Raw genomic sequence first — 26,802 nt, 5'->3', positions numbered from 1 at the left:
ATTGACTCCGACCGATTCTCCTTTAATTGTTTTACCTTTTTCACGATCGTAGTTAGTCCTATATCATTTATCTCAACACATGGATTAGATTATTGATTTCATCATCAAAATTTGAGATTTAACAATCTCCCCCTTTTTTATGATGACAACCAATTGATAACGGAGTTAACCTTAACTCCCCCTATCTATATACCATATTGAGATAAGGCAAACTTGAATTCAAAAGAAATCATAACATTTGAATTCAAGTAAACAATTTCAATCATAGTGCAATATATCAAAATTTCATACATTGTGCGTCATCATAGTTTCAAGCCATCAAAGTATAACATGCACAATTTCATCACTTCATACATAATAACAAGTCAACATCACTTTGGGCATAATATACATGATACAAAAGTATTCATCACTTCATGCATGATACCAAAATTTACATCATTTTGAGCATAGCATATATGATACTAAAGTCTGATACTACCATTTATCACTTCATGATACCAAACATTCATCATTTCTCCCCCTTTATCAGCAACAAAAAGGAGAATCATTCAACAATTATTTAAACCATGCAAGTAAGTTTTACACCATTTTATGTAGACTAGTAAATTTATGAAACGAGAAGTTAAACAAAAAAACTTTACAAGATAATCACTTTTGCTTCTTGAAATGGACAAGCTAGCATTTCTCTTTAGATGTGCAAACACTTTTTTTTTCTTCTTGAGATATGCAAGTTAGCATTTTTTGCTTTTCTTAAGATGCTAGCAAGTTTCTTTCTCCCCTTTATAATAATAATAATAATAATAAGAGAGGAATTCATTTATCATAAGAAAAATCAAGTTATAAGAATCGAAAGTCCATGAATAAAACTTCTACTTACATAAATAGAAAGAGAAAGGATTCATCACATAAAAGATCAAAATATGTGAATCAAATCCCTATTCTTATAAATAGAAGGAAGAATGATTTATAGGAAATGATCATCGCATAAAAGATCAAGTATACCAAAAGTTTATGAATAAAAACTCTTCTTTCATGAGTAGAGAGAGAAAGAATTCATAGGAAAAGATCGTCAAATGAAGGATAAAAAATCCATGAATAAAACTTCAAGAAGGTGATAGGAAATGATCTCGATAAAAAGAAAACTCAATTTCTAAAAACAAAAAAATCCAAAAAATATATAAGAAAAACTCATGCATTTGGAAGATTTAACATGCATAATTCTCAATGATTATTTGATATGCATATATATTTCAAAAGCATGTGTTGAAAGTACAAAGAATTCATGTGTTTTTAAAAAATATTTATTTATGATAAATTTTGAGTAGCATGTGAGTCATGCTATCTATTCTTATATGATTATCTATCAAATTTTCAAAGTTACTCAATAGAAGCATGATGGATTGATTATTGATTGAACTACGTAATTAATCTATTAATATTTTTATACATTGAGATTATTATTATTATTGTATGTTATTTGGATTAAAATATTATGAATTTTTTAAGAATTTATCGAATCAATTAAAATATCTTATGGGTAGATGGATTATAGATTGAATCACATGATAAATATTCTACATGTTCTAATTTTATATTTTTATAGATAAATATATAGAATTACGGCATTGTATCAAGTCAACTTTTCACTTGATTGAGGGCGTTACAATCAGAATGATCGAAGTCATGGGAGTCGTAATGCTCTCGATATTTGGCTGATCCTCAGGGGCTACTGCCACTTAATGTCGCCGCTTGACTCGTGATATAATGGCAAACTCTTGACATTGTGGTCATTGAAGGGCAAAGGACTTGTGACTTAAGTCGGGATTTTATTTACGTTATGAGGCATTTCTCGAGTTCTTGGTACTTCATCAATTATTTGTAAAACTAAATATGAGACATTACATTACACGTAAAACTAAATATAGTCAAACACGACTTCCTTCCAAATGTTAAAATGATTACTATTCTCTCTCTCTCTCTCTCTCTCTCTCTCTCTCTCTCTCTCTCTCTCTCTCCATCCCAAGTTAAGGTATTGTTGTATAAGAACCATATCAAAACTAAGTACCAATCATCTGCAATGTACATCTGCCTTTGTTGAAGGAGAACTTTTCCTTCACATCTCAAGTACACAATGTTAAGCTCCAAGAACGCAGCTTGGAAGTTATTTTTGTCCGACTCCTAAAGTTTGATCTCAGAAGCGTAACAACAACACTGTTATTCTTCAGTCACCTGTCCTATTGTTGTGGTACATAACTTTTAGAGAAAACTGCGTCTTTCGTTTAGGTTGATGAGATGCTATGATTGCCGCGTCTCACCTTTCTAGTCCCAATAGAACATAGTAGAGGATTGTTAGGGGAACAGATATGAAAATTCCCACAATGACCCTGCATGTATTTAAGAATACAATGAGCACAATTGAAGATGAGAGATAATAATTATTAGAGCAAATGGTTATTTAGAGCTCAAACCCTGTACTCATGATATCCGGATGCACATTGTATTCCTCCGCGTAAACAAATGAAAGTACAGCAAGAGGAAGAGCGGCCTGTAACCAGAACACACACATATACACACACAAAATATAATCATTTCTAGATAACCTCCTATTTAGTCTAATAATTTGGCAACAATATATCGTTAAAGAGAACGGTATTTTATATTATTACATATTGAAAATAATGAAAAAACATTGAATAATAAACTCAATTTAATTTTATTAACTAACTCTTATATTGAAAAGAGATAAAATGAATTATTATATGAAAGAAAAAGGTCACAGTTCAACATCTATCATGACAATAAATCGCATTCCATCAAAGGAGAAAACAAAACACTATTTTCAGCTACAACTTTGTTTGCCAAAACCCCCCCTTTAAATCCTACGTTTCTGCAAAATAATGACACACCATCCCTTATCGATAAATATAATGATGCATCTTATGTTTCTATATACTTTAAATATAAGGTTATATCTTATTCTCTTATATTTTGTCATGTGAAAACATGGCATCTTAAAGCCACTAATTTGTGAAAAAAAAATTTAAAGAAAATACAATGCTATCAAAATGATTAAAACGAAACTTACTAACCTGGACAACGCCTACGTTTAGAAACACACCCTGAAGACCGACCGCAAACGATGATACAAGCATAACGATGGGGCCTATAAGAAACCTCATAACCATAGCCAAGACGGCAAGATAATATCCACATGTAATAAATTTCTTCCGTTGAGCCATGAAGGCACCTGCACCCACAAAAACCATCTTATTTTAATCTTTCCATTGCAGAGAGATTTTTTTTTGGGGGGGAGGGGCAAATGTTGGATATTATTTATAGTGGGAGATAATTCTTCTGAAAAGTTGTACATACATATTTCTCCTCTATTACAGTGTCAGAATCTGCTTATTATATATAGTGAGAGAAGACTTAAGGATTTGCATTCCATTGTCTCCTCTACAAAATTCTCATCTGAGAGCTCAAAATCTTTTAGATATTTTATTAATGTGCATTTGAAACTTTCATCACCCACCATCCTTTCTACCTCATTGACATCATGCTATATATTAAACTAGCTTTGTTTGATGTCCATATTCTATTCTTTAAACACTGCCCCTAAGTCTAACCTTCATTATGATTCTAGCTCACTTTATTCATTTAGTGATGTAATGATATAATCTTTAAATATACAAACATAAAGACAGTATTTGTTTCAACCTCTCCACATATGTTTTTCGAGCTTTAAGTATTAGGTTGTCATTTGTTGAATAATACAGTGTAAGAATACTTACCAACGCTGAACATGCCCAAGCCAATAGCTGATACTGAAATAATTGACAATGAGTTGTCTATGATCGCTGGCATTTTGATACCAAATCTGCAAACGAAATACATACTCATTGGTAGCATATGGAATATATGTATATATATATGTATATATATATATATGTATATATATATATATGTATATATATATATATATATGTATGTATATATATATACATATATATATATATACATATATATATACATACATATATATATATACATATATATAAATACATATATATATATACATATATATATACATACATACATATATATATATACATACATACATATATATATATACATACATACATATATATACATACATACATATATATATATATATACATATATATATATATATATATATATATATATATATATATATGAACTCACAAAGTATAGATCAGAACCTGAAAGCGATCAATGACCAAAACAAGCCAAGCAAACTGGCGTATGTGCTTGGGATCTTGAGAATCTTCTTGACCGCCATAACCAGAATGAGCATCCCTGATGGTCGAATCGTCTCTTCTTGTGCAATCGAAACATCGGGGTCACTGCCATCGGCATTAACAGCTGGTATGTCCACCGAGTGAGAACCATTGGCTTGTGGTGGCGGCATCTGCTGCTGCTCCATGAAGGCATTCTGGGCGGCCATGTACTCGAACAAGAACACAACCAGCACGTACCACACAACGAACTGGAGGACGACGATCTGGACCATTAGGTTCTCGGACATTGGCCCGTACATGCCGCGGAGGACCGGCACGCCCATAAGCACCGTGTTGGGCAACGTCGCCAGGGAGAAGAGGGTGATGACCCATGCGATCGAGCCGTTGTTACTGAAGCGTGCCCATGCAGCGAGGGCAGCGAGGATGATCACCTTCTGCAGCGTGTCCGCGGCGAGGAACCGGATGTTCATCGTGTAAGGATTGTTGGAGGAGATCATGCGGAAGATGAGCAAGGGGACGGCCAACAGTGCGACGAAGTGGTTGATCCCCGCACATTGCTCCGGGGTAAATGCCTTCTTCCGGACGGATGCGTAGCCGAGAGCCATGGCCGCGTAGAGCGGCATCATCGCTTCCACCACATGGTAGAGGCTCGACCAAGAAATCATCTTGTATTCCAGGTATCTCGATCGATCGATGCCTCTCCCTCCTCGTTTGCTGCCTTTGTGGCATATGCATGGGTATATATAGTGAGCACTTGCGAAATGGAGTCCAGCGAGAACGACCTCCACAGGACGCTGTGGTGCATGCACTCATGAGCAAGGTGATTGGAGCTCGTTATTTCGAGGTAGAAGACACCATCGACTTCGAGGAGAAATCCAGCGGTACTATGAAGTCACACCCAGAAACCGGTCAATCACTGCTACTGTCACAAAACAAAATGTAATCAAGAGGAGACATTAAACTACAACTCCAAGCAATCTAATTCGGTGAGGTAAGATGTCTCGGGCAGGCCAAACTTTGCATTTGCTGATACGTGCATGATCAACTTCTCGCCGAATGCAAGAGCTGGATTTGTTGTATTTCTCTTTTAATTTTTTTTGTTTCACCATATGAAATCTATTTGCCTAAGTAAGGATATTAAAATAATAATGGTATGCAGACTACCTCAAGTAAGGGTGCAAAGGATATGAACAAAAAGGAAGGGTTTCGGTGAGGTGGAGGGAAAATGATTTGAGGAGATGTAAGTCCAAGAGGGAGTACGCAATGTATAGTAGTGCTACGGCAAGAGGCGTAGTCGAGTTCACGGTCTCGACCATTGCAACGAAACTAAAAAGAGTAAACTGTCCTTGATAGCATAGAATTAATCCTTTGAAGTTATGTAGCAAAAAACAAAAACAAAAACAAAATAAAAACAAATCAGCCAGTTATCACGGATCATTTAAAAACCCAATTGATTGTCACGACTTAGGTTACATTCAAAGTGTGACAACATTAATTTTGCCGTCACACTGCGTAGCATTTATGCAGTGTGATTCTTTCCAACTTTATAGAGAAACATGTTTGTGCAATAAGTTCATATAGACCCATAGAGCTTTTAAAAATGCGTAAAAATATGGAAACCTAAAAACTGTCAATTAACATCTGACTACATTATTATATCTTTGCTCTTTCATTTGGCCGACAAGCAATTAACTGAAACAATCCACGTTGGATTCTCAAGTTTTAGATTCCTGTATAACAAACAGTAATCATCTCTTCTCTTTTGACAAAAGGATTCCCAAGTTTTTTTCCAAGGAAAATTAAAATGCGGGCTTAATGACTTGGAATTAATGTGTCAGCTCGGACCAGCTGGCCTGCAGTGGGGAAGAAGTTTCATGGAAGGTCCTGATCGATCCACTAAGTTAGTGGGTCAGTAGTAGCGGTATTCGAATCTTACAGGGGCGGCTTCTTTCTTAGATCATCTTCGCCCAAGGTTTGTGTGTGCATGCGGGCAACGCTTTGTCATGGTTGAGTCGGAATTCACGAGGATGTAACGTGGTTGTTGGTGCATTGTTGACGTGGAGCAATAGCAAGGAAAGGGGTGCGATGAGAACGACAGGTGGTGCGGCAACAATAGATTTGAATTGGCCAACTTGGTTACTGCGGGCGACGGCGGCGCGACTAAAGCCGGCTAGTGTTGGTGTGTGCACGTCCAATTCATTGCTAGTTCACGTATCTTTATATAGGCTCAGTTCTAGACTACGTGGTGGACCAAGTTTGACTGCAAATAAAATTGGTGCGTTTCAGGTTTATATTATCCATCATTTCTAGACGCTTGGCGGCTGCACCACAAACACACACTGCAACATGTCTGAACTTGTAGATGGTTGCAGACTCAATCGGCCAGTCATGTCAACATGAGTCAGAAGAAGTATTAATTAATATTCTTTAACATATTTCTTATTTTAGAAATATTTTCTGATCAATTTATAAATAATAACCTCTCAAGTATAATTTAGGATTTAGAATTAATTAATTTGAGAGTAAGAGTAACTATAGTCGTGACACTAATTTTGCTTTGCAAACTGATGCATGTGACGTGAGAAACTCAGAGATTCGTACTGAGGATTAATTACTCTCATGAGTTAGATCGATTCCATTTGGGTGGTAATATATTTAAATTCGATGCTTGGCAATGTTGAAATTTCTATGGTTAGGTTTCTTTCAGTAAGTACAATTGTTGTTGATAGGTGAATTTAAATTTAAATTTAAATTTATTAAAAATATTTAAAACTCGAGAAAAATATTAAATTTAAATAGTTAAAAATATCCTAACTAGATTTAAACTTTAAAAGAATTACGAATTTAATTGGTATGAAATATGACAAATGTCTCAGGGTTTTAGTGTGGAGGAGACACTTTTAGTGTTCATACATATTTTTCTTTTCTAATGGATCAAGTAAGAATTCAGAAAAAAAAGATTCTTCATGAAAGACGTATAAGGGATTTGAGACTTAATTTTGGCTTATCTATTTCTTTTATATATTAAATAATTTATTTTTTCATAAATAAGTAACTTATGTAATCATATAACTTTATATTAATTTTTTTGATATATTTATTATTTATTGATCTTTGATTTTTTTTTTCTTTTTTATTTTTTATTTGGTTTGAAAGTCTTTTTCTCATACACACTCAGCTTTGATTGATGTTCATTGAAGAAACATACTTTTCTTATTACACTATATTAAAATTCCTTAAATGCGAATGACAAATTCGTTACAATTTCATTGGCAATATCACGTATATTATCATGATTTTAAATTTTGAAAATAATAATATGATTGTCTAATATTGAAGTTATTACCTAGCATTCATAACACACTTATCTCAATAAAAATTATCATGATTGCCTATCATTACCTCAAAAGACTCTTAACATGTTCTATTTCAGATCTTAGATTCTTAACAACGTTAAGTGCGACAACAAATAAGTAGCTATATCTAACATCTACCAAAATAGAAATTCGGTTTTTTATTTATAAAATTAAAATAATTTAAATTTATTATTATTTCATACATATATGATATATCATATATTGGAACTTGTATCACGTACTTAGGTATCTGAATTGATAGAGCCTCAAATACAAAGGCAAGATAAAGAAGTTGGAATGTTGGGAGTAAATAATGAATGGTATGACTCGTTCTAGCAAACGAGTAAACTAGTAAAATCATTTGCGAAAGTCATATGAATTTTCCCACTACTCTTCCATCACTAAAAGCTTTTAAAAATATTTTAAAGATAAATATAATTGAGACATTGGTGCAAGGATGAGGGTCTTTTTATCTCTCCTCAATCCTTATACAGAACACTAATTAGGGAGTCCTCTAAGGAACAAGATCATATTAGTCTTCAAAATTTAAATTCGCCTATATCACTTTGAGGCAGGAGACCAAGAAAAGAGGCCATATGGTTATCCCAATGGGATAAAAAGGTTTAGTATGGCCTTTCCAACACAGTCCAAGTAGGTCTCCTTATGTATATCATCAAATCAGTTGGGTACCATTTAGCCAACTTTTTTCTTATGGTGAAAAGATACCATTATCACCGGTTACTATCGGGGATTCCCGCAAAGAATTTTGTTTTGGCATGTGATAAAATGGTTGCTAATCTTAATCTTAAAAAATCTAATTCTTATTTAATGAGAGAACAAACATGTTAGATATTGTTTATGGTTTAGCTTGAAACACTACTTGATTGTTATCTTGAATTTATTTGAGATGTATTTATAAGATAACAACGTGGTATCCCTAAGATGAGAGACTCGAAAGGTAGAGTAAAAGTAAACTTATCAATCTATTAGTCGTAAGATTAATTATATATTTATTCCTCCACCTTCTAAAGGCTATAATAAAAAAAAATTTTTACCAATGCTTCTTACTTTTATATCCTACAATTACATAAAAAAAAAAAATTGTGTCTTCTATTTAAATACTATAGCTTCAAATACATCCATGCCTTGTTGAGGCCCATCATACAAAAAAAAAAAAAAAAAAGGACTTTGAGATATATATGGTTTAGCTATGCCTATCATACTTTGAGCTCGAAAATATTATTCTATATATTCTTAGTCAAGTGATATATAAGTTTGACAATTAAAAGTTTCTATCAATTTATTATTATTTTACATAAAAATGCTTGGTTTTATCTATGGTATAAATATTGTTTTGTATGAATCTTTATTATTTTATACTTAAATATAAGTAAAAAAAAATTTATGCTTTTCTTTCTTTAGTGATATTTTTTATTTTAGCTATAGGTTGCTGCACAAAAGTAGATTTGGCAATAAATATTTCTATCACTAAATATCTTTCTTTATTTGGGGACTATATCCATTAGAATCCACATTTTTTTATAGATACCATAATTGATACCTAAAATTTTAGGGACATTGACAATAGCAAAACTATGGCTTCAAGGGGGCAATCATGACAATCCAAAAGCTCACTTGGTTTGTAATGAGTGATTATGGTGGTCCTATAAGATGACAATTCAAAGTATTGAAACCCACAAGTGAGTCAACTCTGTGCATAAAGTATTCTTCACTTTGATGAGGCGATGGGATCCCCCCTTCTTGCTAATTTCATGGTTTCCATAGTTTTCTTGGTGAAATAGGATGACATGTTGTTTTATGGAGAAAAATATAATATAGTGGGTCATTTTCTGCTAAATCGAAACCCAATAAGTCCTTCTGCTCAAAGTTCCAAGTTTTAAAAGACAAATGTTATGCAAAATATGTAAGTTTATTTTTTTTTATTTTTTTGTAATATCTGGAAGCATTAATCTATTTCTTGATTTGGTTTTTTTAGTTTGCAAACTTCAATGAAATGTAAGGCTCGGTCCTAAACTTCTGTCAAATTTCAAATTGATCATCCAACATCTTTTGGTGTCAGACGACTCTTTCAACTATAATTTTACAGGAGTCATGTTCTTTCATTATCCACCCATAAACTTATCTAACATATATATATATATATATTCGTCTTTTGATTAACTCATCAATGTGAACATACAAAAAGAAGTTTGATTGCTATGAAATTATAATGTGAAGAGCATTGTAGTAAAAGGACCGACTCTAAGACTAAGTTCCTATTATTTTTGCCTTCTTTAATAATTAAAATAATATATTTGCTATCAAATCTTTAATTTGGAAATGCAATTATGTGTCCTCTGAGGAATTCCCCATGCAAACATGAACCACTAGTTCAAATGAGTGGGACATTATTTAAGAGAAAAAAAAAACCAAACTATTTGTTCGAGTTTTGCCCATCCGAAATCTAATTTGGATAGTATTCATATTTCTTCAAATATTTAAAATATTATAAATAATCATCGTTATTACTGAATTCAAATCTAAAGTAACTTTTGTAATCTTCATCAATTATTTGAGTCTTTGTGTTCTCCAATATTTTTGAAGGGGTTATTAAATTCAATTTAAATTTCAATATTATTATATTAATGGTCAATTGATGATATATATATATATATATATACGGAAATCACTAACTTGGGAGATCACCACATCAAACGGCTACGATAGCTTGAGCCACGGAACGGCCAGGATAACATCAGATGCATCAATAATGATGACCAAATAAATACCTTATCTCGATAAGGTTGAGGCGGTTTCGCTCGCCTCCCCGTTCTCTGTCGAAGACGGGAGAAAGAACAGGCAGTGGAGATGGCCATGTTATTGGCAGCTCTGTCCGCAGGTCCCCCAACTGCCTCACTCTCCTTCCTCGCCGGCCGCAGCGGCCTCGGCCGAAGCTCTGTCACGCTTTCCAAGGCTCCCACGACTCCTTCGAGTTCGCTCCTCCACACCTCCTTCCGTTCCTCTCCTTTTGGATCTCTGTCCTCGCCTTCGTCCTTCTTCGGTATGCATTCCTTATGTTTCCTTTTTGTCCTCTAGATATATTATTATTTCCCCACCCACGTCACTTGTCGTTTTGGAACCTTTTCTTTTGGAGGAGGGAGTGTCTTCAATTGATAATTTTGTTCCCAAGCAGTGTAAAATTCACTATCATGATTCTAAAGTCTGATTTTTTCATAAAATTTATTGTAGTCTTATTTGTGTGTTTCTTTGAGGTTAAATTAAAAAAAAAAAAATCAAAGAACAAGCTTGGCCACTTATAGTTTGGGTTTTTTTTCCCCCTCTTTCTTGGGGTTCTTTTCGAAGCGATGCCCTTAGAAGGATATTTATGTTCATGTTTCTCGCGTGTTTTTTAGTGTGATGTTGTTTTATGAATGCATTTGATAATGTGATGTGAAATTGTTAATGGTTCATCTGAAATTTTTAATGGGAGGGGGCACATGGTCTACTTAAGATAGGTAAATTTACTTTATAGTATGTTGATCATTGCTCTGCATTCCTGATTGTTCTCAACATTTTGTTTTTTTTTTAAGATGGTCTTTTATTAGCATTTTCATGGATATTTAAACTTCAAACGTTGTCATGATGTTTATCTATAGAATTGGTTCAGCTCCATTTGGTCCTGGACTTAGATTTGTGGTTATACTTTTTTGTTTGGTTTGCTCCAAGATTTAGAGTTTGGTCCACAATGTTTGTACAGGTGTATAGTTGTTGAAGACAAGAAAATGGATGTGGAAACTGTTATAAAAATATAACAATGAAGAGGATGAACAACGCTATGGAAACCAACTACAAATAACAAACACAAGATCAAGAACACTATAGAAAATATATTTAGGCTTGAAATGTGTATAAACACTTTCTAAAAATGATATTTGCACTCTCTTCTCAACAAGATTACTATGAGTTTAATTCAAATAGTTTTAGTGGATATGACAAGCCTTTAGAAAATCTGTATTGAGCAAACAATAAAGAATCTCTAAATAGGAATTAGAGAATGTTTAATTCAATCACTTGGAGAGTTATTTTTGAATTTAAGAAAAAGAAGAATAAAAAAGAAAATATTGATTATAATTTACTCTCAAATACCTATTTATAGGTATTTTCACAAAAGACAACCTTACAAAAGATAACCTTTGATAAATAACTACCAAAATAACTATAAAAGAAACTACCTTTTTAAATGTCTAATAACTACCATTCTTTTCTTCTTCTTTTTTTAATTTGAATAATTTATAATAATCCTCCACTTGTTCAAATATAAAAATTTTCTCCAAGTAATTAAATAGTATTTATGAATAAAGTAATATATCTTTCGATTTGAATATTACCTTAATATAAGCATCACAAAATGAAGTCAAAATCCCAAATAGCATAAAGGCTTTGAATTTGTTATTCCTAATAATAATAGTGGTGACACCACACACATAAATACAACATCCTTATATTCATCACAAATTCTCGCTCAGCTCTAATATGGCCTTAGGCACATCCAAGTTAATGAATTTTTATGAGAGAAACTCTAACTCTCAGTCGAAGCGGTATCACTTCTAAATTCATATATGTGAAGTTCATATAGTATCTTTGTCACTCTTAGAGATATTTGTCCTAACTTGACTGAACTTCATTAAGAGTATAATTAACTAAACTCTCATCCGGTGACAACCAGCACTTTAACATCTGTAGATGGACTAATAAAATATTCCAAAGTGCTGAACCACTCCACATGTCAATGACTTGTTCTTACCCTTTGAACTCTTCAATTACTCATTTCATAATGTTGAGTAGGGTTGCTATCATTGGTAGATCTTTTATTCAAAGAGTTTCAGCCCCCTCCATTTTGATATTGATCTTACAACTTCTCTTGTAAAAGGTTTGGTGAATGGATCAGCTAAATTCTCACTTGTTTTCACAAATATGAGTGAAATAATCCCACTTTTGATTAATTTTCTCACATAATCGTGTCTAAGACTTATATGTCTTGATTTTTCATTTTATATTTCACTATATGCACGAGCTAAAGTGGCTTGGCTATTACAAAGTATAGAAATTGAATTTATAATCTTAAAAGTCAATAAAATTTCTAATAGAAAGTCCCTTAAGCATTCAACCTCTTTTTTTGCTTCCGCTAAAGCAACAAATTCCGATTCCATAGTTGAGTGAGTTATACATGTTTGTTTCTTGCTCTTTCAAGAAATAGCGCCATCTCCCAAGGTGAACACCCAACCAATGGATTTGCTATCTCCTAAACTCGATATCCAACTTGCATCAATATATCCTTTTAAAATAGTAGGAAATTTTGAGTATTGTTGGCCATAATCTTTGGTCCATTTAAGGTACCCAAGAATTTTTTCAATAGCCTTTCAATGCTCTACACTTTGATTGCTAGTAAATCTACTCAGTTTACTAACTGTAAATGCTATATCAGGTCTTGTGCACTGTGTTGCATACATAAGACTTCGTATAGCACTTGAATACTCTAATTGAGCCATTGTTCTTCCAAAATTCTTAACTAATTTGATACTTGGGTCAAATAGAATATTTACTTGATTTTTAAGTGACTGAATTTCTTTAGTACTTTCTCTATGTAATGAGATTGACTTAAAACATATCCTCCATTATTATTTTTTACCTTGATACCTAGTATGATATCAACTTGCCCAAGATCTTTCATCTTAAATGTTGAAGATAAAAACCTCTTTATTTCTATAATATCTTTCATGTCATTGCTCACTATTAGTATATCATCAACATAAAGGCAAACTATCACCATATAGTCATCATAAGTTTTGAGATAAACACATTTATTCGCAGCATTGTGAACAAATCCATTAGAAAAAATTGTTGCATCAAATTTCTCATGCCACTGTTTTGTTGAGTACCATCTGTATGATACTTCCTATGAAATACCCATTATGTTTAGAGGCAGAAGGTAAATCGATAAGTTCCCAAGTGTGATTTGACATAATAGAATCCATCTCATCATTAATAGCATCTTTTCAAAAAGCAGCATCATGAGAGGCCATAGCTTCTTTAAACGTTTTAGGATCATCTTCCACTTGTAAAACAAGAGGAATTGTTCTTAAGACTCTCACAGGAGTTCTTAATGCAAGGTAAAAATAAATAATTTGAGAATCAATCTTATATGGTCTTATCGTTTTTGTTTTCCACACACTAGTGCTTCTTCTTAATTCATGAGATTGCTCACCAACATCGTGTGAACTTGATTGATGTTCAATCAAAGGAATATAAGATTACTCACCAACCTCTTGAGATATCTCCACTAGTGACTTTTTACTAGTTGGAGGATGAACATTATTACTTGAAGTCAATAAGTGTTTAAAGAACTCCATATCTCGTGATTCTATTATGACATTAGACTCCAAATTAAGAAATCTATAAGTTTTGTTATTTGAGGCATAGCTTACAAATGCACATTTAATTCCTCTAGGTCTTAATTTTGTCTTTTGAGGATCATTATTCTTGCAATATGCGAGACACCCCCACACTTTAAAATAACTAATGTTAGGCTGTCTTTCCTTCTATAACTCATATGGAGAGATCTTGCTCTTTTTAGAAGAAATTATATTTCAAATATGACATGCAGCTAATAAAGCTTCTCCCCACAAATTATAAGGTAATTTAGCATGCAACAACATAGCATTTATCATCTTTGGATAAGTTTTATTTTTCTTTCTGCTAATCCATTTTGTTCAGGTGTTCTAGGTGTTAAACATTCATGAATTTATGCCATGTTGTTCACAAAACAAGTTAAATTCATTAGGAAAGTATTCTCCTTCTCTATCATTTCTTAAAACTTTAATTTTCTTCCCTAATTGAATTTCAACTTCTGCTTTTATATGCGTTAAAAGCACTAAAAACATCTTTTTTATGTTTCAATAAATAAACATATGTGAACCTAGATATATCATCTATAAAAGTGATGAAATATCTATTGCCTCATCTCATTAACATACCATTTAATTCATATACATCAGAATGTATTAAATCTAATAAATTAGTATATCTTTCAACACTTTTAAAGGGTTTTTTAGCAAGGTCTGAAATTTTGTACCGTACCGGAGTTTCGACGATCGCTCGGTACGGTACGGAACGGTATACCGCTCGGTATACCGAGCGGTATACCGTTCGATATATATATATATATATTATATTTATTTTTTATTTATTTATTGGCTGACGTCGCATCGCCTCGGTGACGTCGCCTTTTCCTTTCCCACACGGGGCGACGTCGCCGAGGCGACGTTTCTTTAAATAATATATGTATATATTTATATATATATTTATATATATATATAAATATATAATTATATATATATATATATATATATATATATATATATATATATACCTCGGCGACGTCGCCGAAAAAGGCGACGTCGTGTCGCCTCGGTGACATCATCGAAAAAGACGTTGCGTCGCCTCGACGACGTCGCCGAAAAAGGCGACGTCGTGTCGCCTCGGCGACGTCGTGTTGCCTCGGTGACATCGCCGAGGCGACACGACGTCGCCTCGATTATTTAATATATATATATATATATATATATATATATAAAATTTTATTATTATTATTCGTTTCGCCCGGTAACGGGCGGTCCGCGTACCGATAACCTCTCGGACCGGTACGTACCGCCCGTACCGGACGGTACAGTCCGGTATTGCAGACACTGTTTTTTAGTCATATTTGATTTAACACAAATTTCACATTTATTAAGATAATCAAAATGATAATTTATTAAGCCACAGTTAACTATTCTTTTAATGGTACTAGTTCTAATATGTGCTAATCTATCATGCTATAATAAATAAGAATCAACAATATAAACATAAGTAACATATTTATTAATTTTAGAATCATTGACAACAATAGATAATTTGTTCATTCCCTCAGCGGAATAGTCTTTTCCAACAAAAGTTTCATTACGGGATAGAATTAACTTCTCATATTCAAATACAGATTTAATTCCAAGGAGATTCTCACTCACTAAATTTCTACTCATATTTGGTACATGAAGAACATTCGTAAGAGTGACGTTCTTTCCCGAAGTGAAAGTGAGTTCCACATTTCCCTTGCCAAGCACCTTAGAACAAACTTCATTTACCATTTGAATCTTTTGCCCAACTGTGACTTCTTTGTAAGTCTTGAAGAGTGTCTTATCATAGCCAACATGGACGGTAGCACAAGTATCGTACCACTAACCAGAAACCTTACCAAATTTAGCATTCACTTCGCTCATTGTAGCGACTATACTATCATCTCCGTCATCGGAGTTGACTTTTGGTTTCTGGCCTTTTTTAAATTTGCAATCCCTAGCAAAATTACCAGGTTTTCCACAAATAAAACAGCCTCCACTCTTTGACGTCTTAAATTTTCCTTGATCCCTTTTGTCACCAAGATGATTCTCCTTATTTTGTTTGCCTTTGTTGAAATTCTTAGGCTGATTCACTGCATTTGCTTTTATATTGCCAAAAGAGTTCTCACACTTGTCTCTCAACCTCAATTCCTCCTCGATTCGAAGATATTTTTAAATTTGCTCGAAAGTGATGTCCTTGGAGTCGTGCAAACTCTTATTCTTATACCCTTTCCAAGATGAAGGTAACTTGGCTATTATAGCCCCTACTTGAAAAGGTTTAGGAAGTTTAATATTTTCAACTCTCAATTGATTAACAATAACATGCAACTCATGCACTTATGCCAAGATTGACTTGTCATCCACAAACTTGTAATCAAAATATTTAGAAATTAAAAATTTCTTTGAACCTTCCTCGGCTTGTTACTTGAATTCCAAAGCATTCCAAATTGCTTTTGCAGATGGTTCCATCGTATAAATATCATAAAGCCGGTCCGAAAGAGCATTGAGAATGTATCCTCTATACATAACTTCTTCATTTCTCTTCTTTCGTTTAGCCTTGACTTCATCGGTGTTATTGTCAGTTGGATCAAGAATTGATAGAAGATTTGGATCAAGCACATAGAAAATCTTCAAAGCAGTCAACATGAACTTCATCTTGTCTTGCCAACGGGTGAAATTCGTCTCATCAAAACGATCCAAACGAATAAAATCTTGATTCAACAATTTGATGGTATTTGTGGCTTACATGGTGAATTTGTATAAACTCATAAACTATCGTTTTTAGATTGTTATAAAATATAACAATGAAGAGGATGAACAACATTATGGAAATCAACTATAAATAACAAACACAAGATCAAGAACACTATAGGAAATGTATTTAGGCTTAAAACGTGTATAAACACTTTCCTAAAAACCATATTTGCACCCTCTTCTCAACAAGATTGCTATGAGTTTAATGCAAATAGTTTTAGTTGATATGACAAGCCGTTGAAAAATCTGTATTTAGTAAACAATAAAGAATCTCTAAATATGAATTAGAGAATGTTTAATTCAATCACTTGGAGAGTTTATTTTTAAAGTTAAGGAAGAAGAAGAATAAAAAAAAAGATTATAATTTACTCTCAAATGTCTATTTATAGGTATTTTCATAAAAGACACAACCTTACAAAAGATACAACTTTTGATAAATAACTATCAAAATAACTACAAAAGAAACTACCTTTTCAAATGTCTAATAACTACCATTCTTTTTTTTTTATTTGAACAATTTATAACAGAAACCACTATTAAGAAGTAGAAAAAAATTTATAACATATTCTATTTCATACCAGCATAGTATGTATAGTTTTGATCTCTTTGGGCTTTTATACTATAACTGAAGCATGTGCAACATGCACGATCAACTTGTTGGCTATGCGGATAAAGAATCTTAATAATAAATGAAATACCTAGTGGCTAAAGAGCAAATTGTGACTTCACGATTTGGTAGAATGTATGTTTGAGTCATTGCATATAATTTAGTAACTGCTTGATTGTTGCTTCTTCATCCTTATATCATGGTGGTAGCAGTCTGTGGAAGCAATAGTGTTGTTTAAAAGTTATATCCTATATTTGGGGCCTGTTGAAACCAAAATAGAATGATGTGATCATTTAGCAAATTAAATTTAAGTGATTGTAAAATCCAAGATAAGAGACTCTTATTTTCAGATTTGGGAAGTGATTTGGGAAGGATCCCTCCAAAATGATTCAGAAGTGGTCCTTAACTCAAATTTTAATGTCAATTCTGTGATTTAAGAAACTTAGTGATTCCAATTTGCAATTGAAACAAAATATGTTAACTATCAAAAAGAGCCAGAATTGGTTTATGAGATCGTTGACCAAAGGCCTAGACATCATTAAACCACTCTTCATAGGTGTACATAATCAACTTTTTCTGATATCTGTCTACTTTTGGGCCTTTGACTACATTGCAAAACTATTGAAATGGACAAAAAGGACCTAAATCAGCTGAAACCAACTTGGAAGTGATCAATTCTGAGTTTAACTGATAAATTTAATTGATATAGGTGAAACAAGATGAAATTAATCAAATACATGCACTTTTTTTAATTTAAAATTGGCCACTATTAAGTTTGACAATAATGGTGTTAGTTGTTAGGATTTGAACGATCTAATGACATTCATCATTTGCAAGTTCAAAGTTGTGATGTAAAAAAACACGGCTAATTGTAGATTCAAGTCAGATATGGATTGAGTTTTTTTATGTTATTTACTTGTTTATGTCAATTAAATTGGATAAGTTTTATGATGCAAAGTTTGTTTAACTGAGATCAGACTAATCTAGAGACGTATAGCATTTCTTCTTGTCTCAAACCACCATGGTTGGATCATCTTAAAGAGCCAGGAGGCGTCGCTTTACCAAAGAAATGGATTTGCTTTGATGATTTGATATACTTCTTTGATCTGATGATTAGCAGATCAATTGCTCAGTCCTAGATGCATCATTTTCTACTCAAGACTCCAATCAGGTCCAGACTGAGTTTTGAGGGATGATCTAGTCACACTTGGCTTAGTAGTCTTAGTCCTGCTTCGACCACAACTCATCCTTATACTAATAGACAAAGTTAAAAGACCTTTTGAATCCTAACTTGTGTTAAATTACTGTCCAAAAATTCCAGTAGGGTTGTGTTATACATTAGATGAGTTGGTTTCCTAGTCATAGTTGCATTCTAAAAGCTATAGTCTCTTACAACAAAGGTTTTTTACAGGGATACGGGATGAAATTTGCATCGTTGACTTTTATGATTGTGAGCTCATGATGAATCTTAGTTTGTTAAAGTATAAAGAGGGGAAGTTAAGAATCCATAGCTTAAGGATCTTGTAAACCTTGGAGTTTAGATTAGATTGGAAAAATATGAAAAGTGTCTTTTAATTTCCTCTTGCTGTCCCTCTTCTTGTCTCTCCTCTTTCTTTATCTCTTCTCTCTCTCTCTTTGCTTCTTTTTTTCTCCCTAATATCTCTCTTACAAGATATATTTTTTCCTCAGTAAAGAAGGCCCTCGATGCGAGCAGAAAAATCCCATCAATTTGGCATCAGAGCTAGAGTTTCTTATTGATTTGCTATTAGAGTAAGTTAAACATCTTGGTTTCAATTTCTAGGTTTCAACTTATATTCATTCTTGCACCAACGAAACGAAGTTCGATTGAGTTGAAATACGGTACATCAAAAGAATATCAAGTTGGCTTGTGCTTACCAAATTTGAGCCCAATTTGATATTAGCTCAATCCTTTGCTCTCCCCTATATGAAACAACTATCAGACAATTATTTTTGCATGTGGTATTACTTTTTATATTCAACTCGAGTTTTCTTTCAAGTTTTTCCGTTTTCTCACAATGTGCCGAAAAGATCTTCTGTGACCACTGCCATGGATCTTCGCTATAAGCTACCATCTACTACATCGCCGTATTCTGAAACTTTGGTGCTTACTACTATGACAATACTTGATACAGCCATATTCCTATGGGTTCAACCTTGTATTAACCATCTTAGCAGGAAAATTCGGGAGCTTTTGGTTAATTTTCTTTCATTTTGTCTTCTCTCAATTGGATGCGATGTAGTTGATGATAAAGGTAAGTCAAAACACAAACTGGTAGATGTCAGGTGTATACTTTTTCTAAACAGGACATTGATCTGTGTTGTATATTTTAGTTTGACACGAACATGGTTTTTGATCAACATAAACTTGTATCAAAACTTTCATTGGTGAAGTGGGATATTTCATCTAGAGGAATTTTGTATGGTTTATTTGGTAAGGGCATTTTGAAATAAATAAATAAATAAATATGCAATTGATTTTTTTTACGTTTTGTATTCAGAGCAGAAATTTGCTTGCTCCTACACTATAGTAAAAAAGATTTGTCGACCTGGAAGTTTCTGACGTATTAATTAGATCCTTTTGTGTTTGAATTGATGAGTTTATGTCACAAACATCGGGTTGGTTTAAGATATGTTTGAATCCTTGCAATGACCTAGAAGTTTCTAATGTGTATTAATCCTAGGTCATTTCATTTGAGTTCCGATCCATTTGGCTAAGCATTATCATAACATGTTACAAGTTGGATCCTCAGGATTGTCTCTGTGTGTTGATTTGGGATCCAGTAGAGTTGTGAAAGAGAGGTACCGTGGTCTACAAGTGAGAGCTGGAAAGGCTGCACTTTGCACGACGAAAAGGTCGAGATCTCGAAAGTCACTTGCTCGGACGCATGGCTTCCGTAGACGAATGAGAACCCCTAGTGGAAGAGCAGTTATTAGGCGAAGGCGTGCAAAGGGAAGGAAAGTTCTATGCACCAAGTCAAATCCAAACAGCGGAAAGCGGGCTTGATCACAACGTGAGTTGGAACTTGCACCGTTGCTCAACGATGTTCCTTGGGAGCACTTGACTTCTATAATTTGGTCTTTTTGGGCTAGACAATTTGTTTTGCTTTGTCAAGTTTGTTGATTGTCTTGTCACCGATAATATTGACCATGTGCAATTAGTTGATTGTCTTGTGTTTGTGAATCGTCCCATCTTAATTGATATGCGGAAATATGCTTCATATGATCTCTCTCTCTCTCTCTCTCTCTCTCTCTCACTAGCACAACGTTGGGGTAGTTTGATAACCTCAGCTGTTTTCCAGTGTTGTTGTATGAGTTTAGATCAGGTGTTGTATGACTGGATAGATTTGCCAACACAATAAATCATATGAGAGCAGAGAAGATATTTGGGACATGTATTTTTCACAAGTTGTTGTAATTTTGAACTTTATAGAATATAGATAGATAATAATAAGAGGTCGAGGTTTGGTGTTTCAACAAAATTGCTCCTCCTCACGTTGGTGACTTATGTAGATAGTCTACCACCATCATATATATCAAACTAATGTAAAGAATAAAACCATTCATTCATTCATATATATAACAATAGTAGTTCAAGACTTAAGTTGATGTCAACATGTATTGTAGCCTGATGTAGATTATTATTCAAGAATCCTGTTCAGGGACAATATATATAAGCAAATATGGATGATACAAAAAGAGTTGGATTTGAGTTAATCCTGGCCTAGTAGAAGAGTTTTGTTGCTACAATACAATTTCTACGAGTAGATGAGGTTCCAAAGTGAATCCAACAATAAATTTCTACGAGTCTATATATATTAGATCATGATCCAATACTAAATCGAATCCAAAGTGAATCTTTAACGAGCCACACTAAAATGCTAAGTAAAGAAAGAAAATTCATTTGCAACACTGTCCACTATCTAAATCTCACATTGACTTTTCACTGTCATCCACTATGGTATCCTCCCTGTTAGATATGAACCAATTTATTTATCTATGGTTAGGCTACTACGGTACACAAAGGTAAAACCATAATCCCTTTGGTTTTTTTTTTATTTTATAAATATCTTAATTAGTTGGGGCTACTTAAATAGATTTATTATAGATAGTTGATTTATTATAAAAGGAATTTGATAAATAGATTTGTTATAGGAGTTTCCAAGTAAAGATTTTAATCCTTAGGGCCACCACTAACTGCCACATCTCCTTCCAACTATTTTAGGTTTCTTCCATGTGTTATTTGCCGGTTTCATATGCTAATAAGCACTGCTCATAGTGAGTATATCCTTAAGAGAAAGGGTCTAAATCCAAGCTTCCACGTAAGGAACATGCAGCATGTAAATATGTGAAGAATGCAGAAGGTGAAAAAGGGGTGGAAAGCCACACTTAGTTTCACCAGGTTCAACATTAAGATCATTGATAGTATCAATGTTCGCAACAACATTAATTAAAGAAAGCGGGCAAATGATTAATATGGTAATTATTGATCCAAGGGTCAGTCCGGGCTTTAATCAATAATTTTGCACAATCCACCCCTAACATGTTTGAGTAAATAGGAGAGTCCCTATCTAGCATTTTATGATTTAAGAGAGAGAGAGAGAGAGAGGATGTATTTAGCATTAATGATAATTTTGACCGGCTTCTAGTCATGAATGCCAAGGCCTCAACAACATTTTGGGTTACTGATCCGATCCCAACTAATGAGTTTATATTTTTTGTGATCAACATTCTCATTCCAGAAAAAATTCCTAGTAACCTTGCCCATGTTAGTGATGATTTTATTACAAGTCCAAGAATTCATAAGCATGTGAGTAGATATAGAATTAATAACTGAGTTAATGAGAATAATTTTACCAACTTGAGAAAGGAATCCTCTAAACCTTCCTAAGGGCCTTATCAAGTTTGGAGATAAAAAATAGACCAAGATCCCTCTTTAATGCCAAGCACGTGACATATTAATGAGGGGAGGGCAATACTAAGGAAACTAGACATTAGATTTATTAAGGTTAACTATTTAGATTGGCAAAGAGGCTAACGATGGACACTAGTGTAGGTTTTATGGTCAGCCCAGTGGCAGATAATCACATGATCAATAAACATAATATGAAATATTTTAATTCTTTTGATGTTAAAACGGTGAACTTTTTTGAATTGATAATATTGTTGAAGATAGAAAAGAGGATCTACCCTAGCAGGGTTGGGTCCTATTCAGTCAAGAAACAACTAATAAAATTTTGTGAGATTGTAATAAATCTTACCTAGTCATCTCTATCCTATAAACAAGAGGTTAGAGTTTATATTTGGGCCTTTGGGCTTCTAGTCGTCGCCCCCTTTTATTGGGTTGGTTGGTTAGGGTTAAGGGCACAAGGGGTAACTCACTTAGGAAGCAGCCTCTAGGGCTAGGGTTTGGAGCCCTATATAAGCTTGTAGCTTCCATCTCTTTGGCAATAAAATCTATCTACAATTATAGCTATTTGGTCAAGTTTTAGAAGGGAGGAACCTATAGTGTTCCAAGGGTTGATCCCCTCAAAGATCAATCTACATAGAATTTCTTTAGGGTTCTATCATTTGATATCAGAGCAACGATCTTACTGCTTTTGCTGCCAACTCTACCGCCCACCATCAACCAAGCAATTCTTACAATTGCTCTTGATGTCGCCTCCAATTACATCAGAGATCTAGTATTCTCCTATCACTAATACATTTTGTTGCTGTAATTTTTCATGTAAAATACCAAAAAGTCTTCTTATCTATCCTATGCTGTGAATTCCTTTCGTCGCAAAAGTTATCTTTGCAAACGAAGGATTATTACAGAAAATTTCAACCGTATATTATTGCCTTTAATCGATCTATTTATAATCTTTTTTTAACAAAATTTCTTATACACTTCATAGATTATCTTGGCTTCCATCTAGATTGATCTATTGAGGAATTCATCTCTAAAAACGTTCTTGTGTTGCTACAAATTTTCATCATAAACTGTTGAAATTTTTCGATGAGAATTCTACTATTGCAACTTGCACCAATTTCCTTATTGTTATACTACCGAAATTTTTTTAATTAAATTGGTCATCATTGCTGTTATATAAACCAAGATTTTGCTATTAAATATCCTCAAATCTCTCGATTTTTGCTAGAAATTTCATTGAGAAACCATTGTTTCTTCAATGACAATTCTGCTCTTACAAGACAACACATATCTGTAGCAACTTCCACTGATTTCTATCAAACCTTTGCTGCCATCTACCAAAGATCTAAAACTTTTTTCCCTAACCTTCATCCACTACCATCATAGCCCTAAAACTCTACTAGACCACACCCTCAAATTGCACCCAAAACAGCCACAAAATAAGCCTAAATCGCAGCCTATATCCACTAATCCACCAATCCCGTCGACCACCGGTTCTCTCAATCTATACATACTTTTAACCCGACAACAAAAGAGAGATCTTAATATTATAGATTTGGATGCATATACTATAGCATCTGAGGAGGCAATCAATGCTAAATTTGAAGCTTTCGAGGCGCGAATGAAGGATAAGATTCAGACTCTCTTTACCGAACTCAGTTTGGGCCGACCACCAAGCCCAAAGAAATCACATCAAGGAGAGAGCTTTGACCAATCACACTAAGCCCGAAGAGATGACTTCCAAGAGAGGGAAGACTCTATGACCGATCCCTACTATCTACGCATGAGGGTGGACTTCCCTAGATGGGAAGAAGGAGACCCAATTGGTTGGATCTCATACGCGAGGCGATATTTTTGGTACCACAAAATCGTGGATGCATCTATGGTGGAAATTATAGCTATACATCTTGAAGAGGATACTATATAGTGGTTTAACTAGTTTGAACACACTCACAGAGTCCTCTCATGACGATAATTCAAAGAAGGACTGCTGATCCGCTTCAGACTAATTGATTACGAGAACATTGATGGACAATTAGCAAAGATCCGACAAACCTCCACCATTCAAGAGTACCAAATCATGTTTGAAAGGTTATCTAATCAAACTTGTGATTAGTCTAAAAAATAGCTTTTGGGGACTTTCATTGAGGGCTTGAAGCCGAAGATCTCGGGAGAAGTTAAAGCGTGACAACCGTACACGCTTATGGTAGCCATATCTTTTGCACGACTTCAAGAGGAGCGATTGAACCATGAAGCCCGGAGGACTAGAGTCGCTCCCTGACTAATAATACTGAAGCTCTCAGCCCCCCCTACTATCAGTCGAGCCCCTCTATACCAAAAAGATTGACAAGAGAAGAGCTTCGGGAGCGATCTGCGAAGGGGTTATGTTGGTATTGCGACGAGCCATGGAGCTGCGAGTATCATCGTAAAAAAGTGAGACTTCTTATGATTAAACCAGTAGAAGAAGAGGTCATTGAATATCTAGAAAAGAGCTTTGAACATGAAAAAAAAGATGTGGAAGTAGAGCTACAATCGACCAACTTTATGGTACATGTGCTAGCCGACTACTCAAACTCACAAACAATGAAAGTTGGAGGCCTTCTTAAATAACAACCGATCACTATTCTCATCGACATGGGCAGCACTAATAACTTCTTAAATAGTAAGGTTGCTGCTCGGATGATGCTCCATATCAAAGGATGCAGTAAGTTCGATGTAAAGGTCGCCAATGACAAAATCCTAAAGTGCGATCAAAGATAGCCGCAGGTGAAACTATTACTGCAAGACCAAGAAATTATCACCGACTTCTTCCTCCTACCAATTAATAACTATGAGACCATACTTGGCATAGAATGACTAACTATACTAGGTGATGTCTCTTGGAACTTTTCCAAATTAATTATGAAATTCTACTATAAAGGCAAACAGATCATCCTACGTGGGAAGCGCAGAAGCAACGTAACCACTATTTCGACCCAACGAATGGAGAAAGTTTTACACAAGGTAAATGGTGATTTTTTTATGCATCTCTAGCAGCAACCAGAGGGGAAGAAAATAGAAATTGAAGATCAAAATCTTGCCCAATTACTTGCTGAATTTGCCGACATTTTTGCTGAGTCGTGCGATCTTCCTCCTACTCGGTAACATGACCATCGGATTCCAATCCTTCTGGGCAAGCCACCAATGAACACTCAACCGTACCATTATCCTCATCTCTAGAAGGATGAAATTGAAAATATTGTAAAGGAGATGCTTGAAACAAGGGTGATTCGGCCAAGTTGTAGCCCCTATTCCTCATTGATGCTACTTGTACGCAAGAAGGACGGAACTTATGTGAATCGACTATCAAGCTTTAAATGACATCACCGTCAAGGACAAATACCCAATATTAGTGGTGGATGAATTTCTTGATGAATTAAAAGGAGCTCGAGTCTTTACGAAGTTGGACCTCCGATCCGATTACCACCAAATTCGGGTATGTGAAGATGACATTCCAAAAACTGCATTCTGCACACATGATGACCGTTATAAATTCTTAGTAATGCCTTTTGGACTCACTAATGCTCTTTCAACCTTCCAAAGTCTCATGAATGATATTTTTCGGAGCTTTCTTCATAAATTTATGCTGGTATTTTTCGATGATATTCTCATTTACAGCCTTTCTCTTGAGACTCACTTTCAGCATTTACGGATTATTTTGACGATCCTTTGGGAGAATACTCATTTTGTTAAGCAGTCAAAGTACAGCATTCTCCAACAAAAAGTAGAGTATCTTAGGCACATAATATCAGAAGGAGTGGCAATAGACCCAACAAAAATTGAAGCAATACAAGGCTGACCGAAATCTACAAATGTGAAATTACTGTGTGGGTTCCTTAGACTAACAGACTACTACTAAAAATTTGTCAAAGACTATGGGATGATCAGTGCACCCCTCACTTCTCTACTGAAAAAAAATGCCTTCCTTAGAGTCGTTCTTATGCAAAATGGTCGACCACTCGCATACACCAGCAAGACATTGTCTCCCTCCCATCAAAACATGTCAATATATGATAAGGAGATGCTCATCATTATGCATGCAGTAATGAGGTGGAGACCCTACTTGATCGGCTAATGATTTCAAATTAAAACCATCCATAGAAGCCTCATGTACTTTTTAGAGCAGAAGATATCATTCCTTGAGTAGCGGTAACCAAATTTTTAGGTTTTGATTATGAAATTATTTACAAAAAGGGGAAAGAAAATATTGTTGGAGATGCACTCTCACGGCTACCTGAGTAAGCTAAATTTTCAGCCATCTCTTTTCTACCATCGGCTTCCTCGAGGACATTAGGGAAGAGTGGAAGAAGGATCCAGAGATTATCAACATTATAAAAAAATTGGAGGATCCAAGTGCAATAGCCCACTACACTTGAGATTCGAGGGATCTACGCTACAAAGG

General features: G+C 34.3%; 2 protein-coding genes across 2 annotated transcripts; one reads left to right on the top strand and one right to left on the bottom strand.

Annotated features, from left to right (window-relative positions):
* Nucleotides 1-2,130: 2,130 nt before the first annotated feature.
* On the bottom strand, nt 2,131-4,987 carry LOC135644563 (auxin efflux carrier component 1a-like). The gene is made up of 5 exons (XM_065162252.1): nt 4,245-4,987; nt 3,795-3,880; nt 3,093-3,250; nt 2,472-2,548; nt 2,131-2,387 (listed from the first exon to the last, which is right to left on the bottom strand). Exons 1-5 carry the CDS (start codon nt 4,946-4,948, stop codon nt 2,315-2,317), a joined length of 1,098 nt encoding a protein of 365 aa, XP_065018324.1. The 5' UTR covers nt 4,949-4,987; the 3' UTR covers nt 2,131-2,314.
* A 5,458-nt stretch (nt 4,988-10,445) lies between these two features.
* LOC103973453 (large ribosomal subunit protein bL34c) lies at nt 10,446-20,670 on the top strand. The gene is made up of 2 exons (XM_009388018.3): nt 10,446-10,700; nt 20,203-20,670. Exons 1-2 carry the CDS (start codon nt 10,508-10,510, stop codon nt 20,454-20,456), a joined length of 447 nt encoding a protein of 148 aa, XP_009386293.1. The 5' UTR covers nt 10,446-10,507; the 3' UTR covers nt 20,457-20,670.
* The last annotated feature ends 6,132 nt before the right edge of the window (nt 20,671-26,802 follow it).

Source organism: Musa acuminata, chromosome BXJ3-8, assembly GCF_036884655.1.
Source record: "Musa acuminata AAA Group cultivar baxijiao chromosome BXJ3-8, Cavendish_Baxijiao_AAA, whole genome shotgun sequence".
In the NCBI taxonomy this organism is placed as follows: domain Eukaryota; kingdom Viridiplantae; phylum Streptophyta; class Magnoliopsida; order Zingiberales; family Musaceae; genus Musa; species Musa acuminata.
The sequence above is the reverse complement of the archived record's forward strand: the minus strand, read 5'-3'. Positions and strand labels throughout refer to the sequence as shown.

Excerpts from the sequence above, each read along its gene's own strand:
- LOC135644563 (XM_065162252.1), bottom strand. The coding sequence starts at position 4,948 with ATGATTTCTTGGTCGAGCCTCTACCATGTGGTGGAAGCGATGATGCCG. Across the intron at positions 3,881-4,244 it reads TGGTCATTGATCGCTTTCAG|ATTTGGTATCAAAATGCCAG; the intron begins GTTCTGATCTAT and ends TTTCGTTTGCAG. Across the intron at positions 3,251-3,794 it reads CTTGGGCATGTTCAGCGTTG|GTGCCTTCATGGCTCAACGG; the intron begins GTAAGTATTCTT and ends TTGTGGGTGCAG.
- LOC103973453 (XM_009388018.3), top strand. The coding sequence starts at position 10,508 with ATGGCCATGTTATTGGCAGCTCTGTCCGCAGGTCCCCCAACTGCCTCA. Across the intron at positions 10,701-20,202 it reads CTCGCCTTCGTCCTTCTTCG|GATTGTCTCTGTGTGTTGAT; the intron begins GTATGCATTCCT and ends TTGGATCCTCAG.